The sequence below is a fragment of the Etheostoma spectabile genome, chromosome 11 (assembly GCF_008692095.1).
Source record: "Etheostoma spectabile isolate EspeVRDwgs_2016 chromosome 11, UIUC_Espe_1.0, whole genome shotgun sequence".
Lineage (NCBI taxonomy): Eukaryota > Metazoa > Chordata > Actinopteri > Perciformes > Percidae > Etheostoma > Etheostoma spectabile.
The window spans coordinates 7832896-7851649 of NC_045743.1; the positions used below are offsets into that span (position 1 = coordinate 7832896).

At 41.2% G+C, this 18754-nt stretch overlaps 1 protein-coding gene across 1 annotated transcript in view; it reads left to right on the forward strand.

Annotated features, from left to right (window-relative positions):
* The first annotated feature begins 909 nt into the window (after window positions 1-909).
* Window positions 910-18754, forward strand: part of LOC116698316 (FERM, ARHGEF and pleckstrin domain-containing protein 1) — a 53753-nt gene continuing 35908 nt past the window's right edge. Inside the window, 2 exon segments of the mRNA XM_032530179.1 lie at window positions 910-1176; window positions 4780-4991. Coding sequence (XP_032386070.1) covers window positions 4812-4991 — 180 coding nt within the window. The 5' untranslated portion in view covers window positions 910-1176; window positions 4780-4811.

The window sequence follows — 18754 nt, forward strand, 5'->3', positions numbered from 1 at the left end:
TTGAACAGTATAAATCAAAATTGCCTAAAAGTCAATATAATTAACTATTGGGTGAAATGCTTATAGTTTTTTAACAGTGGTTCCCAACCTGGGGGTGGATTCCTATCTGGTTCCAAACTAAAGCTGAGAGGGTCACAAGATGATTTATGGGATGAGAAACTACATTTCCCCTTTTCATTTCTGTTGGCACGGGTCACTTTCTATTAAACAGAAAAATCGCACGCAAGGTATCGTGAAGCTGTGCAGCAAAATTGCGGGCACAACCTTAGATGACATTCATGACCCGTAAAAGGCCGGATCCTTAAAGAAGGCCAGGGCCATCCTGGCTGAGCCGAGTCATCCCTTGTGGGATGAATTCATGCTGCTCCCCTTCGGGAGTCTGCCGCGATGAACAAATAGATTCCAAAGGTCATTCATCCCGGCTGTTATCCCAATTGTTAACAATATCCTCTAAATTCAAATTTAATTCATGTTGTAGTCCTATTGTGGTTGTGTTTATTTGTTGTCATTTGGTGTATATGTTGTTACTCCTGGTTGTAATCCAAATTGCCCCTAGGGGAAAATACCTTGACCTTGACCTTGATTTTGATTAATTATGTCTTAAATTTTCTATCAATATGCCCCATCGGACGCTATACTTTTTTGAATTGCCGTATTGTGTTGATACATATAAAATATTACAAATTAAACAATCTGAGAGGGAAAATGTTATTTTGAACTGCTCATAACTCACGTCCTTACATTGAGCCCATAACCTGTCAGCTGGGATCAAAAGCAGACCTTGTTTCATTTTTAAGGGGTCACAAGCCAAACAGCTCGTTTAATAACTGAATGTGGTCGTTCCAATTGACACCGCTAGATGGTGCTGTCGTTCTTCTGTGTCACGGTGCTGCTAGAAGGTGGAGGTGCTGCACCTCCCTCATTGTCTGAGTGGAAGGCATCGGGAGTGGATCCGCCGCTCGGTTCAGTGTAATCCCGTCTTTGCCCGGCTCACTCACTCAGTCGTCCGCCATGGCGACAGCAGAAAGCCTCTACTCCGGTCCGAGCAACATCTAAAAACTTAACCGGGCGTCTTTTTTTTTTTTTGTTAGTCACTACCGCTGGACGTGGATGCAATAGCCTATCTCATTAGGAAATACATACGTGTGTGAAAAAGCCTGCATTTCAAGAGAAGGGGTAAGAATCGTGCAGCCCAAGTCCTCACCCTGTGTGCTCTTAAAGGAAGTGATTCAACTTGTTTGAGGAGATTAGGGTTAAATCCTGGGAGTATCTTTGCCGTGTTGTTTTATGATCCTGTGGATTTCAAAGGAAGGCAAATAAGTATCACTGTGCGGGGAAAAAAAAAGAAAAAATCTGCATGCAGCCTGTAACTGTCCTATTTGTCCTCCAGTGTGGGTTGCATTGCACAGATAGGACCCTCCTTAGATGTATGGATGTGTGCAGACGCCGCGGTCTTTCGTACTCTGTAGCCTGCTAATGCTTCATGCCTCTGTGTGGCATTTAAATGATCAGGAGATGTGCAATTTTTTTTTTTTTTTTTACTGTCACTTAGTTTCAAGAAGGTGTCTAGGTGAGTCCAGGCAGTGTATTAATGTCACATCTACTGTGCAGGCTGATAATGTCCTGAGGATTACGACAGCTTGCTCTATTAACCTACATTGATGGTGTGAAGACACTACCAGACTGTGTTGGGGAAAACCTAACTCCCTGTTGGACTTTACCGTGTTATGCACTTTGGTCTCAATTACAATTTAGGCTGTTTTAAGAGAGGCTTAAATGGCAGCTGAGCTCTGGTTACAACATGTATCCGGCAGTTGGTTGTCATTCTTTTCACTTAACTAACACATGTAACCTTGCCAATAATGCAGTGGGAAATTAATTGTGATGCATGCAAATACCAGCCACACCCAGGTATCGGTGAGTGTTGCAGAACACAGAGTAAATTGAGCTCTTTTTGTTGTTGTGGAGCTTCCCTCAGGTAGACAGCTGGCTGTATCTTTCCCGGCCTCTGGCCATTCAGCTGTCACGAAAGGGTTCCAGCTGTGCAGTGTTGGACTGCACTGAGGACCCCAGTGTGCCCCTGCACACAGAGGAGCCACTGTTATAACCCTGGGGACTCTATGTGCCAGCAGTCACAGCTCCATGTTACACACTTGTGGGGAATTTCAAGCAAACAAGTTCAAAGGCAACACTCAGGGGACTGTACATGTCCCTCCCTCTGGCACTGTATACTGGGCGTCTACTATGCTTTATGTCCCACTGTGGCAAGGTGCCAGCTGTACAAGTGGTGACTGTTTTGTGTGTTTGTTTGGACCTGAGTTACCCATTCAGAGGAACATTCAAACCTAGACTCATGGCTGGTTGATAAATGATCCCTGGTGCAGGGGAGGGTACGTGTTGGCTGAAATAATCACTGTCTACTCTTTCACTCTCTTCTGTTTCACTGGTGCTTTGTTTGAGGAGTGTCTGGTTACGTGGCATGCATGTGCAGGTCATCTAAGACATGAATTTACAGACTCAGCATGACACACTTGCTAACAATCAAGGCAAGGGCCGCTGAGCAATGACGGTGTGAGGATTAAATGTCATAAATAACTGGGGTCTAATTGAAAAAAAATACATACCAGTTCAGCCAAGAAGCAAGAATCTATCAAATAAGGAAAGTGAGAAGCGTCCCATATCATTCAAATGTGTAAAGGTTAGATAGATTACATATTTGATGTTTAGTTTAACAATTAATTGTTCCTTACTAATATAAAAAGCAAGTGCAGATCAGGACTTGACAGGAGATTGGTTAGCGTTGGATATCTTGGAACCAGCTATCACAACACAAGTTAGGTAAGTAGGGCTCAAGAAGTATTTGGATCCTTTACTCAAGTAAAAGTACTAATACCCCACTGTAAAAATACTCTTAATAGTAAAAATCCTGCATTGAAAATGTTACTTAAGTAAAAGCATGTAAGTTTCATCAGGAAAATGTACTTCAAGTATTTAAAGTCAAATAATCCTCACATTTTAGACACTGGAAATGATCAAAACAGTTCTGTCAATCAACTAAGTGTTTAATTATCTAATCATTTCATTGTATTTTATAAACAACTAATATGTTTTGTGTGCAACAATCTTAATTTGTAAAGTAACCAGTAACTAAAGCTGTCTGATTAATGTAGTGGAGTAATAAGTAGCTACAATATTTAATAAAATTTAGTAAAAAATATAATATTTACCGAAACATAGTGGAGTAGAAGTAGAAGTACCTCAAATTTGTACTTAAGTACAGTACTGGAGTAAAGTACTTATCTGCATTCCACCACTGGTAGTGCTGCAATGATCAATCAATTTATTGATTAGTTGACTGACAGAAAATTGATTGCTTGATTGTTGATTGATGTTGATAATCAGAGATGAAGATTTTCTGCTTTCCCTGTTTTATTTTACTGAAAGTGGAATATCTTTGTGTCAGACAAAACAAGCAATTTAAAGACATCTGCTGGGGCTTTGGGAATTTGTGATGGACATTTCTCACAATTGATAGTTAAAGACTAGATTAATCTGTCAATTACAAAAGTAAATGACAATTTAAACAATAATTAAAATGAAAACAATCATTAGTTGCAGCCCATACTTGTCAGCCTTGTGGCATCTTACTTTATTCATTAAATCCATTCCAACTACAGTCTGCAGTGTTTTAATGGAAACTTCTTATATGGTTCTCCGAAGCATCAGGCAGACCATCGTCAGACAGAATTTAGTGTATCCACTGTCCTTGGCCTATTTTTTCCAGTGCACTCTGCTGGATTACATTATCCCCTCCTTTTGAAATGCCTTATTCAGCTTTTAACTTAAACTTGGCAGCAGTCATTCACCTCCGCGGCGGCTGAACAGCTGCCCAATGGCCTCTGTATTCTGTTGAAGCACTTGGTGAGGTCTCAGGATGATATCAGCCTGCTGGAATGTGCAATGAAGAGAAAATTAAGCAGGACAGCAGGCCCTCTGGGATCTGGCTGTGGATACATGAGTGGTGGATAGCAACCTGCTCAAGTGTCGACCCAGAGTGAATTAGTCCACGACTTTGTCCAAACACAACCCTTCACCTGGGATGTACACAGTCACATAGCACGTTATTCCAGTTTGGAAGTTTACTTCCACTTTGATTTGAATATCAGACGGGACCCTCCATTGCTGGATGTGGCAGGGTAGTGGTTCTCTTCTATTGTTTTTTTTACCCTCAGATGATTTTAAATTAGCTGCTCATTCAGTTTACGTCTCCTACAGCGTCCTCACGTATTTGCCTTGATGCCCTTGAGACCAATTAAAATCCAACTAACTATATGTCTGTCTGTCGTTGGCCTAAATGCCTTGCTTTTACGACTTCCCCAATCAATTGTCAGTCTATTGACTTTTTGGTTTTACACTGTAGCCTCGTGATGCGTTTGTCACATCAGATTAGGGCTGCTTGATTTGTGCTTTGAAATCTAGAACATGCTTGGATCTTTCTTTTTTTTTTTTTTACAGTAATTTGTTCTCCCACAGGCAACAATTATCAGCCATTAGTGGCGAGTGCAAATACTGCATTTGCAATTACTGTGTTAGTGTGACACTGAAGGTTGTGCAGCCTCTTCTCTGGGCTCTGATGCTTTCATTGCATTGTACCTCTTGCACTACTTATGCTTCTCACAACTCCGATAAAAACATTGCATTATTTTATGTTAATACTTTATGGAATACAGCTGTAGGTGACTGACAACAAGTTTTTGACTGACTTTTCTCTCTGTGCAGGCTGTTGGTGACAGTGAGCATTACAGTGCATCATGGCAGAGCCAGACCCCGAGCCAATGGCCTCTGGAGCAGCGCAGCGTCTTGGAGCCCCGGAGACTCTTGGCATCAGTACGCTGGACCCCGGCCACAAACCCCCGACCATGCCCCCTGGACGACATGTCACCATCAGGGTCCGCATGTTGGATGACACAGAGGAGCTCTTTGACATCTCGGTGAGTTGTTAAAGCCTTTTTGCTCAGGCGTATTTCTTGATGGAAATACTAATGTCGGATTGGGACCCCTAATTATTGCACAGTAGCCAAGAAGCATTTCCCGTTTTCATCATGGCAGTAGCAGTCTGTAAACAGGCTGGCATGGAAACTGCATGATGTTAAGTTGTTGAATGCATGGAAGAAACTGGAGGGATCCTTTTATAATGTCAGGGTTCTTCCAATTTATTTTGGTGGTATTTCCTCACTTTCTAATCTCCCAAACTGCCTCAAACCTCCTCTACAGCTGTCATCTATTACTACACATGTTCCCTCCACTGTGTCCTCTTGACAATCTCTCAGGACATTCTTTAGAAACCATTATATTTCACAGTTCTGTCCCACATGTCTGCATTGAGGACGTGTGAGAATCCTCATGCTTTCTTTAGTTAATGTGATTAAAAGCAGGCAGGTGCACAAAAGAGGCGACAGTACTTTTTATGTCTTTGAATGAGAAGAGCTGCCATTTGAATTCCATTCATGATTAGCTTTCTCTTCACAAAGATCTGCTTTTAGACATTCAAGTCTAAGCCATTTGCACAGATTTTGTAGTTGTAGTTGAGCTAAAATTACATACTAATTGTGAATGTCTCATCATAAGCTATAATGCTTTCAATGCAAAATATGTATGTATAGACATGTAGCAGATCCTTTGCAGATACTGCAACTTGAAACTTCAATCAAAATTATTGAATTTTATTTTTTACATTGTTAAAGTGTAAAGCTGTCGATGTTCTGTATATTTCTCATTGTCCACAAATCAAATGGAAATATCAAAACCAGCAGTGAATGTTAACAAGTAGTTATTTCATTTTATCTGTATAACATATTCCTCTGAGCTCCATTGTTATCCGAAGTGTATTAAAACAAAATGATTAGCCACATAAATGAGCCAAGCAATTGCACTGATTTATATTTTTCTTTATTGTGATGAACATAGGTGCTGTAGTTTATTTTGAGTCAGTCACACACACATTCAACGTCTTGCTGCTGTAAACACTCCAAATGTGTATAAATCCATGGTTAAAATTGTCCAACACAGAATTTACTCCTGTTGATGTAACATTTGCTAAAAACTACAGTGCCCAGCTGTTTAAGAAAAATACTGAGCCTTATGTTTTAAAATTAAATTATATGTTTGTAACCCATGTTAAAAAAGATGTATCTTCATTAGGAACCAATGGACTTGGGCTGCCATAGTTTGGTATGTCAGAACATATTGACAGACAGACTAGTGTTGGTTTTGGTGTTTTTGTCGACAGAAAGAAAAATAGAGAATAACGCCAGCATTATCCTTGAAGGCGATGAAAAGATGATGACACACGCACTCTTTTGCCCAGCGTTCCTCTAAACTTGTGTTGTTTTGGAAAGGTGTCCTCGGACCTTGATTAAATGGCAGAAGCATAGGGTGGAGGAAGTGAAAAGGCTGTTATTTTTCTTAGAATAAAAGCCCACATTCTGTGACCACAGTCGTTCCTGCCTGGAAGAGAAGAATGAGATGAATAGATAGAGGGAAGTGAAAAGTGGTGATGGAGGGAATCAGAGACACTAGCAGCAGCAGCCACAAAGGACCCGTTTAATGTCTATGAACAGGCTTGGCACTACAGCTGCTGATCTTTACTGACAGTTTGTGATGTGCAGGGTAGATGTGTCCTTCTGGCAGTCTCCCAAGGCAGTATGGGTAAATGTGGCTCCTAAAGCGGGCGGCGGAGCTCCCTGTGCATGACTGCTAATCTTTCAAGTAGTATCATGTGTTGTACTTAATACTTAGGCTCACTTGATTCTCAGAGTGAGGTCCCGTTCGGTTGTCCTCATTTAACCCACATTTTGTTTTGTGTATTTTTGGTTAACCATTAAAACAGTTAGTTTTTGTTTTGCGAGACGAGATTCTTGATGTTTTAACTAGTATACTATTTTAAAATGGTAAGTGAATGTAATACATCCGCTTTGTCTTTCCTCAGATTAGAACAATCAGTTTGCCAATAGTGGTCTTCAGAATTAAATAACAACCAGCCCGTAATGCCAACATCTAATACAAGGGAGAGCTGGTGAGGAAGGGCTTTGATTCAGCCTGCTTCAAGGCTTGTAATCTGTACAACTTGCAGTAAAACTCTGCTCTCTAAGGAGATATAAACCTCAGAGTTTTGTTAGCATACAGTAGATATTTATGGAGTTTTGGTGTCCCAAGTCGGACTGTTAAAGATTGCTCCACCTTCCAAAGACTAGGCCTACACAAACTGATGCTTTTTTTCTTTTTTTTTGACATGATACATGTCAGATTTGTATATACAGCAGCTTTGGTTTAATCTGTCTTATTCTCTGTCTGTATCATCTTGTTTCCACTTGCTGTCAGGTTTTATACAGTTTCAATACAGAGATGAAGAAACAACTGCACTCTCCCCAGAATAATAAAAAAAAGCGGTACATGCGTTTTCACACCGACAGCCTTTAGTTCGGTTGAATCAAACTAGAGTTTGGTTTTCCCCGCTAGTGCAGTTGCGGCAATCGCACTCGGGTGCGCACCAAACAAGCGTAGTGAGACATGCTTGAAGAAGTTGTCTTGGTACAATTTAGCTTTGCTAGGTTTTAAGTATATCTTTGTCCCATAGTTATATTACATATAAGAGGAGCCACATTGTAAAGTAAATGTATCTGAAGTTACCAAGTAAATTGTCTGTAACGTTAGCTTGCCTCTTAGCTATGGTAAAACATGCTAACGTTTATTTTCCGCAAATCAAAGTTAACGTTTTCCTAATTTAAACGTAGTGTCAGCAAAATTCAAAACAGGGATTGTCAATGCTTATCATTATCTAATGCTAACTATTAGCACATGTATAACCAAGTTACTTATAATGTTTGGTTAACTGTGATAACCATATCACATGTTTTTTACCGTCAGTCTATAGTTGGTTCATTTAGCCTTAACATGCTGTTAAGAGCTAACGTTAGCAGAAATAAGCTAATTTAACTAAGTTACGGTTACAATACTGTTGTTGATTCATGTGTATTCTCCTAGATAATTAATGAAGTACAGTTACATACAGAAGTGTGAATTAACAGGTTTATTTAAAGTACTCAAGTATGAAGTCTAGGTTTTCGAGGGGAAAAAGCACGTCCAGGTTTCTAGGGTAAACGGGTCCGGTGGTTTCCAGGAAGAAGCAAGTAAGCCAGCTAGTGGTGGGCTGTGGATAAGCTTTGCTAACACTCTGTCATGATTGACAGGCTGAGAACTGTCAATCACATCATAGCCACATCATAGATATATCTATATATATATATATCTATATATATATATTATATATATATATATATATATATATATATATAGATGCATTGCAGTATATGTGCAGAACACAGGACCTTGTTCTTGTATTTACTCTCTTGCTCCCGCCCCCAGAAACATCGGGCCAATAACAGGAGTGGATATTCTTGCGTGATTTGTAATGGTGCGTTCCGGTACACTTGGATTTTTCCAGGTGTGACACTAAACGGAACCTTACCGACCGAGGGCAAATTGCTCCAAGTTTACAAACTCACCAACTGATTCGGACCAAAGCAAACGAACTACAGGTGTGAAAACGCCCTGAGATACCTGTTGTGTGTTTGGACAAAGGCTGCATAGCAGTGGTAATGCATAGTTGGCCTTCTTGTGTGGACGAGGCCGCCGATGATGGTGTAGTTGAGCTGTAGTGATGGTGAGCTAGAAACAGCTTTTGTCACTGCAGCAGACATGCCGGGCAGAAACAAGCTGAAGATGCTGCTGAGAAGACGGTTACAAAATGCCCCCGCTAACAGAAAGCCTTATTCATGCTCAATTTAACATGCATTATGTCCTTTATCTCAAGTCAGCACTAGAGATAAAAATCTCAGTGGGCTTGATAATGTGTTTGCCTAGAGGTGTGCAAGAAGTTCCTTTTTTCAGTCATCAGCTCACTTTCAGGGTGGAAAGATTAGTTATCTTTAAAAAAATTTAAAAAACGATGCACAACTGGTTTTCGGTTTGAAAGGTTTTCACATCTAGTTCAGTGTTGCTTCTAATAACTGAAGGGGTTCATTATATGTGTCAGGTAAATAAAGCTAAGTCCGCTTTCTGCGCATAGGTGCCTCTTAATAATTTAACATGGTAAGGATGTTTGTATGCTCGGAGTGAGTTGCTTAACTTTAGCAACAGCTACGTCCCAAAAATCCCATCTTTTTTTTAAGTCCCACTAAGATGGAGGACACCGAAGACATATGTACTTATAAAGAAGACAGATACTGCTGATATTAATCTTTCCCCTGCAGCAATGAAGTGAGATAACTGCATGGTCTAGAAACCACATTTGTCAAGCAATTATCTAGTCCTTTATTTTGCAGCAGGAACATACAATTCGAGAAGAGGCAGTTCATGTTAAGTGATTTTGTAGTCGGAGTATCTTTTTCTCTTTTAGAAAACAAAACGTCTAACTTTACCATGGAACTGATACCAAAGGCATCAGTTCCTGCTCCTCTGGTTCAGAGGGTAAGTTTCCACCTCAGCGGGCAGAATATCAGATGGTTGAGAAACAAAAAGGGGCCATCGAGCCATCTCGCGAGTCACATACCATGCTGTGGCCTACTTAGCACTCTGGCTGTGAACACACTTGGGATGATTCTGATGATGTTTGGCTGAACAAACCTTGACAGCCGACTGGCAGTGATTAATAAGAACACTTGAACCAAAATAGTGGTTCAAAAAAAAAAAAATTCTAATTAAAATGGGCATCTTGCCTCAGTCCATTTTGCTCGTGCAGAGTTCATTAGAGCAGGAAATCCAGACTGTAGCCCTCAGTCTGTTTTGCAGTCCTCAGGCTAACATACGCTGATTCTGTCTGTGCTAATGTTGTGACGCTTATGTTTGCTGATGGCTGGTAGAGGCTCTGCAGAAGTTGCCTGTGTGATTGTTGCATTGATTTAAGGGTTAGGAGGTGGGGGATGGGATGATGAAGACAGAGCGGGGAAAAGAGAGTCATGCTCATTCCTATGAATGAAGAAAACAGTCAGGCTCCATTAGACCGACCTCACTGCTATGCTAGAATACCAACGAATACAACCTTACATGGAATGTTCCACTTCCAATTCAATACTGACGTTAGCAACACAGCACCATATGAAATTTGGGAACAACTCCTTCTCTCTCATGTTGCACCACTACCTGTTCTTCCACTCTAACTATAATGACCCACTGAGGACTGCAGTCTGTCCTCTCTAGCCATCCCTTTGTTGAGTACAGTCATGGTACAGCCCCTTTTTAGAGGCTAGTGTGCAGAGAGAATTCATTAATTACAGACCGCTTCATCTCTTGCCATTTTCATTTGCTTTCCATATGAGATTTTTTACCCAGCACAGCCTCATTAAACTACAATATAGAACTTTTGCTTTCCTAATTACCTTTAAAGTCTACAGCAAATTAATACACAAGCACAAGTAAAAAAACATTTTTAGCCACACGCAGCTTGTCCACCACTTCAGTCCTAACTAAGAAATCTCTGCAACTGTTTGGTTCATGGTTCCCTGAGGATGGATTTGAATGACTTTCGTGATCCCCTGACTTTTCCTCTCGCTCCACTATGAGGTTGACATTATTAGTTTTAAGTAAAATTCAACAACTGTTGATTTAATTGTCATGGTCCAGATTGGTCCAGACATTCACGCCCCCTCAGGATGAATAATAATAATAATAATAACTTTGGTGATCATCTATTTTTCATCTAGTGCCATCATCGGATCAGATTATTAATTTGTCCATTGCTTGCACATATCATAGCATGCACATGACCCCCATTGTTGCTTTGTGTTTAGTGCACACATTAGGCTGAACATTGGTAGATATTATACCTACTAAAATTCAGTATGCATTAGAATGGTCCCTGTGAACATTTTACCATGCTGTTAGCTTTTAGCCCAAAGTTCCACTGTACCAGTGAGTGCATCCTCGCAGAGCTGCTAGCATGGCTGTAGACTCTGTCTTGTTTCATAGCATGTAGTAGGTGTGGAGGATCAGAATTGTATGTGGGGTGTTGATACTCTCAGCATCAGCTTTTGATCAGTTCAGATTACAAATTGGGGGATAAAGATGTTTTTTGATGTGACTCCTAGCTGTGTTTGTACTCCGTTAATGTCGCCCTCTGACAATAACACTGATTTGTCTACAGATACTAGAAAACGTTGAAGCCAATGCTCCTCTTTAGGAGCTTCTTAAATATATCTGCAATGTAAAGCCCTCTCTCCATCCTGGCAGGAAGCATGTCTGAGGTCGACCCAATGAGTCACAATCGTATTAGCTATATAGTTCATGTGACAGGGTGTAATTAATCTCTCAATGAGAAGCTGACCCTGCTGTCCCTGATCTCAATGCATCATCCTCGTGGCTGGATCCATAGTGAATCAAGACCATTTCCAACATTTGTCACAGAAGACCAGATACAGAGGCGTTCACTAAGTGAGATATGAGATTAAATCAACTGTCTGTAACTCGCGATATTCAACCTGTTTTTGGCCACAGACATGACATCTGATGCTTTGGGGGAATTTTCCCCGTTCCCATAACTAAAGCATGTTTACAGCTGGAAACCAGCAGCAGGGACCACCCAGGCTAAAGGGGGCTATGTCACAAATGAAAGGACCTGCAAACTTCAGAGTACGAGACTCTCGCACCAGTCCATAGAGCTTAGCATCATCCCACCCCTCGCCACCCTATCACACATATGCTTTCTCCCATTCATTGTGATGGGAAGCCATTAGAACAACTCCAATGCGCCTTGTTGTCAGCTAAATGGCAATAAGGTCCTGACTTTAATTAGTAAAACCATGATGAAGGGCTTCTTTCAGCTCAGTATGGTTGTTAAATGAAGGAAGGGGAGCTGGGATGTTTCTGCTGTGTTGCCAGCTGTGGATCAATGCCAAGATGCGCACAATGTCAGCTATAAGAGGTGCATTTGTATAATATGTAATACATTTTCAGCACCGATCTGAATAATAATTAATTAGATTGGTAAATGCTCTGCTTACTGAGCGGAGTGCTTATTAAACTTGACATTCATGCTATTGTCATTAGTATACAATACAATGAATTAATGACATTTTCAGTTTTCATTCAGAAAGTATTTGTCTTGTAATAATCTGCATGAACGCTAACTGGCAGCATCCCAATAAATAATGCAATTCAAGCTCAGATGTATGCAAAACAACTCAACTACAAGGATTTTTATCTTCTGAAACATTGCCTCACACAGTGAGACACGTCAGCATTTTTGAAATGAAAGCCACATATAACTTGGGCACTTACAGACCACTGAAGGTTCTCAGTATCTCATGTTCCATGTCGTGTAATTTCAAACACAACATGTTGACTGTAAATGAAGGCAGAGCTCAGAGGGAGGAAGACAGTCTAGTCTTAAATCCTGTTAAACTCTGAGCTGCGGTGGGGACACGGTCTGCTTCCCTAGCCTCACAGTGCTTTAGTGGGGAGAACTGACAGACGTGGTGGTTGAATGATTTGGGTAAATAGGATGATTTGGCACCTATTTCTTGATGAGCTGTCATTGGCAGAATACGAATATAAATGGGATTTGATTGGGCTGTTATATCATTCGGGAGGATGGAACAGCAGCTATGTAGCCCAAAGCAACACATCCAACCTTCCTACCGTTTGCACCATGTCAATGAGTTTCTAAACCAATTACTGTCACTCCCCATTCCCTAATATGAGTCATGCACGAGTAACAGTTAGATCTATTTAGATTGACTGTGCTGTGACTGTACTATAGTATTCCCCTGATGCACATGTTCATTTGTAGGTGTGCCACTGTTGTGGAGAATGCATTTTAAAAAGAGTTTAAGGAGTAAACGGGTAGAAAGATTCAAAGAGATGGTGACCATCTTCCCCTCCTCCCTCTTAGTGTGAGCAGGTCTTTACAGAGAGTTGCAAATGAAAGGATTGTTAGAGACAGTGTACAGATAAATAGCGCCTTTTCTGATTTCATCTCCCATGTCACCTGAGAAAGTGTTTGCAGCCTGACTGTGGAGACTGTCTTAAAAATGCCTTGATACCGCAAGAAGGCCGGGAATTACCAGCATCCACACATCAGATGTTTGTCACTGCTGTCTGTTCCTCTAACATATTACATTAGTTTGCTTTTGGGAGCCTTAAAATAGAAACCTTTTTATAGACTGCTGTCCCAATAGTAATGCTTCAGCCTACTTTAATCTGTTGTTATTCTCTCTGTTATTATCCATGGCCTCCTGCCATGGAAAGGAATTATTAGTAATTTATCATCCCTCCCTCTGTTGCTAGAAAGCACCTTGTCGGGGCAACTGCCACAACCTTTGAGCTGTGTGTGTAAATACTCCCTCTGAAGTGGTAGTTTGGATACCTGGATATATCTCTGTGAATTCCAACACTATACGAGTTGATGTCTTAAAGGCCTCATGGAATCATGCTGGTCCATGTGTGGGTTGCCATGGCTACACATAGAGGTAAATGAGGAGCGTCTGAGCCGGTTGCCATGCTGCAGAGTTCTGTCTTCCCCTGATATATGCCAGGGATGACAGGAGGGAGGGGGGTGTGTGTGGGTGTGGGTGTGGGTGTGTGAAGGGGGTAGGGTGGAGGGGGTAGAGGGTAGAGGGGGTCCATGCAGAACATTAATGTGAGTGTAGTGAGCTAGCATGACGATACGCTGCTGCACACCAATTATGACTAAGATATTCAGGAGACACAGCCTACCTCGTTTAAGGCTGAGGGTATGTGTGGAAGTTGCTTTTTCATATTTAAATCCCTTGACTGACTTAAAATATGACTAACAATAAGTTTTTAGGGATTATTAGCTCGTCTTGGTCTCACTGCTGATTGACCCAGTTTTCCTGAAAGATGGCATTGTGTTAGGGGTGGCGAGGATTTGGGGGTGGGTCATATGCTTGGTGATGCCATAAAAAATATAAATGGAAGATGTGTGTTGTGCTACTGTTGAGGCAGTGCTGTGGTTTTGAAGGCTCACATATGCAGTATAAAGATGAAAGTCTTTTTGCCAGATTTTCCACTGGTGAACAACTCACATTGAAGCTGGAAAATATCAAAAGTGTTCAGTAATGTGACCGTGGCATTCATGTGTCTTGCATCATTCTTGCACTGGCTGAAGATACTCTCAAACGTTTCTCACATGAACTCTGAACCCTTGGCTCCCTTTCTCTCATGAAATTGGATGAGTTAGGGGGAGTGGTTGTTTTCTTTCACATACAGACATCTTCCTCCCAATTCTAAAATGTAATTGGGTCGTGGAGGATAAGCAACACAGGAGAGGAGCAGCACTGGGATTTATGTGGTTGCTGATGGCTATGAATACTAACATGCGAGAGGATGCTGGAAATCATTTTCATTTGAGTCATAAAGAGAAACGGCATTTTCATCAGATCAACTTATTGAAATGTTTCCATTTATACCGAGGGGTACCTAGACCCTTTGAGAGAAAAGAGATAAAATATATAAAGGTACTATTATATAAACCGTACATATTTCTGTTTTAAGAGGTTTAGCACACAAATAGGATTGCAAATTGACGTGATGCTGATCTTTAGTAGCTTTATTATCACAACAACCAATAACCTTGCTGCTATGTTAGGCCAACTGCACAGGATATGCCTCAGTTTCCCATTGACATAAGTCAGGTACACCTGTCAAGTGCAATTGAGACTGCGGGGAAAATAAGTAAGTAATGTTGCAAAAAAATCTAAATGTATACCATTTTCCAACATCCAGCTTCTGCCACTCCAAGTTGCAGGGCACATGCAAACTTGACTGTACCTAATGGAATAAGGACAAGTATTAGCATTATTATTAATATAAATTCTACCTTGAACTTGGAAAAGAGACCAACATCTACAATTGACAAGATAAACTCAGAGACACAAGATAAATCTAGGATCCCTGTGTTTTGTGGTTGTACGTGTGCAGCCACAGACCCGCCACAGCCAGTGTGTTTTCTTGTCGGTCTCATCTGGTAATAATGTGAATGAATGCTTGTCGATCACCAGCCCAGGCTTTCCAAGATTGTGAGGATATTCTTACATCATATTCTTACACCATGCTAAAATTAAAACTAAAATCTGGTGTGATTCCCTCATTACATGATTCATTACCTCGTTACATATTCCCTATGAAAGATACTGCAACTGAAAAAATAACATTGCAGGAATGTTAGCAATTGATCATTCTTCAAATGGTTAACACCTTCATAATATGTCTTCTCTACATTTTCCATTAAGCACAAGCAAACCACAAGCAAGCCATGTTGGAAACACATATTAAGTAATAATAATAATACCTTTATAGAATCTTGCATGGAGAAGGATGCATCATTCATGCTGTTTCCTGGAAGGACAGACCGCACAGAGCTACTGCTGAAAGCTGTCTCTAAAGAAAAGTTGTGTCTGACACCATTATGTTGCACTGCTTTCTATACTGTGGCTGTGCACAGGTGCTTTAACAAAAGTGATGCCTTTATAATAAGTCTTGTTCCTATGGTAACCAAGATGGATGTCTCTTTGTGGAAGATACTCATGTTTGTTTGGTTCAGAAAGCAGTGAAGTCGACTCTATCTACCTGTGTTGTCAATTTACAAAGGAAGGATGAGGCAAATGCAAACATAACCTGTGATCTCTTTGAAGGGTTTTGTGACAGACGCATGAAGGTGAATCCTCTGACTTTTCATGCACATGCATTATTCCATTGAACGTTGCCCTTTGATGACAGCGTGCTGATCCTTTCATTAAGCTCTTGAACATTGGCACTGTATCCCACTGAATTTGTAGTAGCAGGGTCTGTAGACATCAGTGCATGATGGGTGTGGCAGCAGTGCTGCTCCTAGCTAGCCTCCATTCTCTCTCTCTGTGATGTCGTCCTAGTCTCAAATAAAGGGTGCATCCCTCATGGGAACCGGTTTGCCTCAGCTGCTCAGCAGCTTCACAGCAGCACTGACCCTCTTCAATGAATTATGAATGTCTCATTGGGTTCCAGAAGGCTAATTAACATGTCAGACCCGAATAGAAGTGTGATATTGTGGGATTATCCTTGTCTTGTGGTGCTTTATTTTAGTCCAGGTTTTCTGGCTTCACCTTCCCTGCTCTCATCTCATGAAATGTTATTATCTGTTAGAAAGATGTACTGCTGTACCGCATATGCTGCTCTTCTTTCTCGTGTATTTTTCGGGCCCGCTTCCGTGGTGGTTAGTTAAACCGTAATCGTCTGCATCTCCGCTCTGTTTTGGGGTCAGTGCGTAGCTTTGCCCTGCATTAAGACACTCCCATGGTGCATTTGCTTGACATGTTGGTATCAGAATTCCTTCACTTACCTGTGCAGCTGAGTCTGCCCTCCACTGCTGCCTAGCAGTAATTGAATTTGGGGTCTCTTGTTCGAGGAATTGTGGGGGGGAAGATGTGTGTTGGGGTTGGTGGTTGGGTGTGTGTTTGGTGTGTGTGTGTGTGTGGGTGTGGGGGTGGGGTGTGTGTGTTGTGTGTGTGGGTGTGTGGTGGTGTTTTTGTGGTTTTGTGTGTGTGTGTGTGTGTTTTGGGGGTGTGTGTGTGTTGGTGTTTTTGTGTAAAGAATGGCATCTTAAACAGCTCAAATTTTGCCTGCTAGATAAGTATTGGCTTCTCTCCTCTCATTATTAAAGTGGAACTGTTGCATAACTACCATAGAGAATAGCAAACCAGAAGATTTAATCTGACTTGTTTTTGGTTTCCTCCTCTCTTCAGGCATGTTTGGGCTCCTTTGAGGTTTAGCCTGGGCATCCCAACTGTTGAGCTTTTCTCTAGCTGTCCCTTTTTGATAAGTTATGCGCGGAGGTCCAGCGCTAACAGATTCAAAGCTCTGTCAATGGTGGCCAGTGTGGGAATGCCCCTTATTAGATATCAAAGGATGTTTCCCAGGGGACGTCCACTGTCACACAAACAGTGGGGTTGGTCTGTCCTGGGCATTTCAGCTCTCAACTGCAACAAATGACTGCTTCAGAGGGCTTCCAGAATAGCTCCCTACCACAGGGGCTGTTGTCAGAGTCATAATGAATCCTTCCTGTTTTGTGTCCTTGTGAGACGCAGAAGTTAAATACTGTAAGTTTGTCAACCATGTTAAGGGCTGACACATCTTTAGTTCAATTCACATACTGCAACTCACCTCACAGTTCAAGATGATAATATTTGATGCAAAATATGATCATAGCATTATGCTGTGCACAGATTGGATTTCTTACAAATGATCTCATTTGTGTATACATGCGTATTTGACCGATAGGGCCCTATCTTGCACCCGGCGTGGCGCAAAGCCAGACGCAAGTTTCTTTGCTAGTTGAAGACCAACGCAGTTGTCAGTTTCTCATCCAGCGTCCACGTCATTTAAATAGCAAATGCACCTGCACCGATATGTGCACCTATGGGTGTGCTGGCCTTACAGGGAGGTGTGTTCAGGGGCATTATTAGCATATTGCTATCTTGAAGCAGCAGAAAGTGATTGTGCCATTTCATTGTTATTTTAACAGCGCTTTAATAAAATGCGCCCAGGCTCAGCTCGCGCACACTATGTTTGTTATACACACAAGGACGCACAGCAGCACACAGACATGCAAAATATTATTAATACAAATATTACAATGTGAATTAGTATTATGATATGACTTTTGTAGCTTGGCACATTGCTATTATGATGGCAGACATGCTAAGCAAGAAGGAGAGATTTTCAGGAGAAGAAACTGAGCTGTTCGCACGCTTTCATTTCACACACCAGCAGATCAGTTTCTTCTGATGAAAATCTCTCCTTCCCCCGCCTTCATAATAGCACTGCGGCAAGTTACAAACGTGCCTGGCTTTTAAAAGGAATGGGTGATGACCCCGTAATTGGTTGCATGTTATGCCTAAAACACACCTATGTTATAATTAGGACACCAAGTACAAAAAAGTGGATTTGTACATGCCCTAAACACACCTGCGCCAGGCGCTTCACACCATGCGCTTAGATCGTTAAAATAGGGCCCATAGTCTAACTTTTTCAGAGTAGTGGATGGATTGTCTAATCATCTAGTTTTTACATTCAGATGGAGATACGGGTCTTGTGGTTTTAGTGTGACTCACTTGCTTTATTTCATTTAAATCCATCACACAGGAATGTTGTCTGGGAGCTCACTCACATACGCTCAGTTGACCTCCTTTTAAACGGAGAGACAGCATGTAAACATTCAGCCTAATAAAGATATATTTGGTTAGTGAAATTACACCAAAATTATTTAAGTAAAGTGATTACACCGCACAGTCAAATGTGAACCATGTGGTTTAAATCAAATTATTATTATTATTAGTAGAGAATTGTGACTCTGTTAGGCCCTTACTGCTCTTTTGTGCTTTAAATAACACACAACCAATCACATAAAGCATTAACAGATCAATGGCAATGTATATAATATGATAACTTATGATAACTTTCCTGCATAACTTGCAGGGAAATTAGGTTATCACAGCAGCAAACAGCATGCAACTAATATTAGTAGTCAGACTCTGTCACATATAATGTGTGATCCGATCGTCTGAAGTGAACCTTAAGTAGAGCAGGGTAGCCATGCTGCTGCACAATGTAGGTTACCGTGGAGATCTTTTCCTGGTTAAAAGGTGAGCCAGCGTTGTGCGACTTGCTAACCTCAGTTGGTGAGAAAGTCCCCAGGCCTGCATTT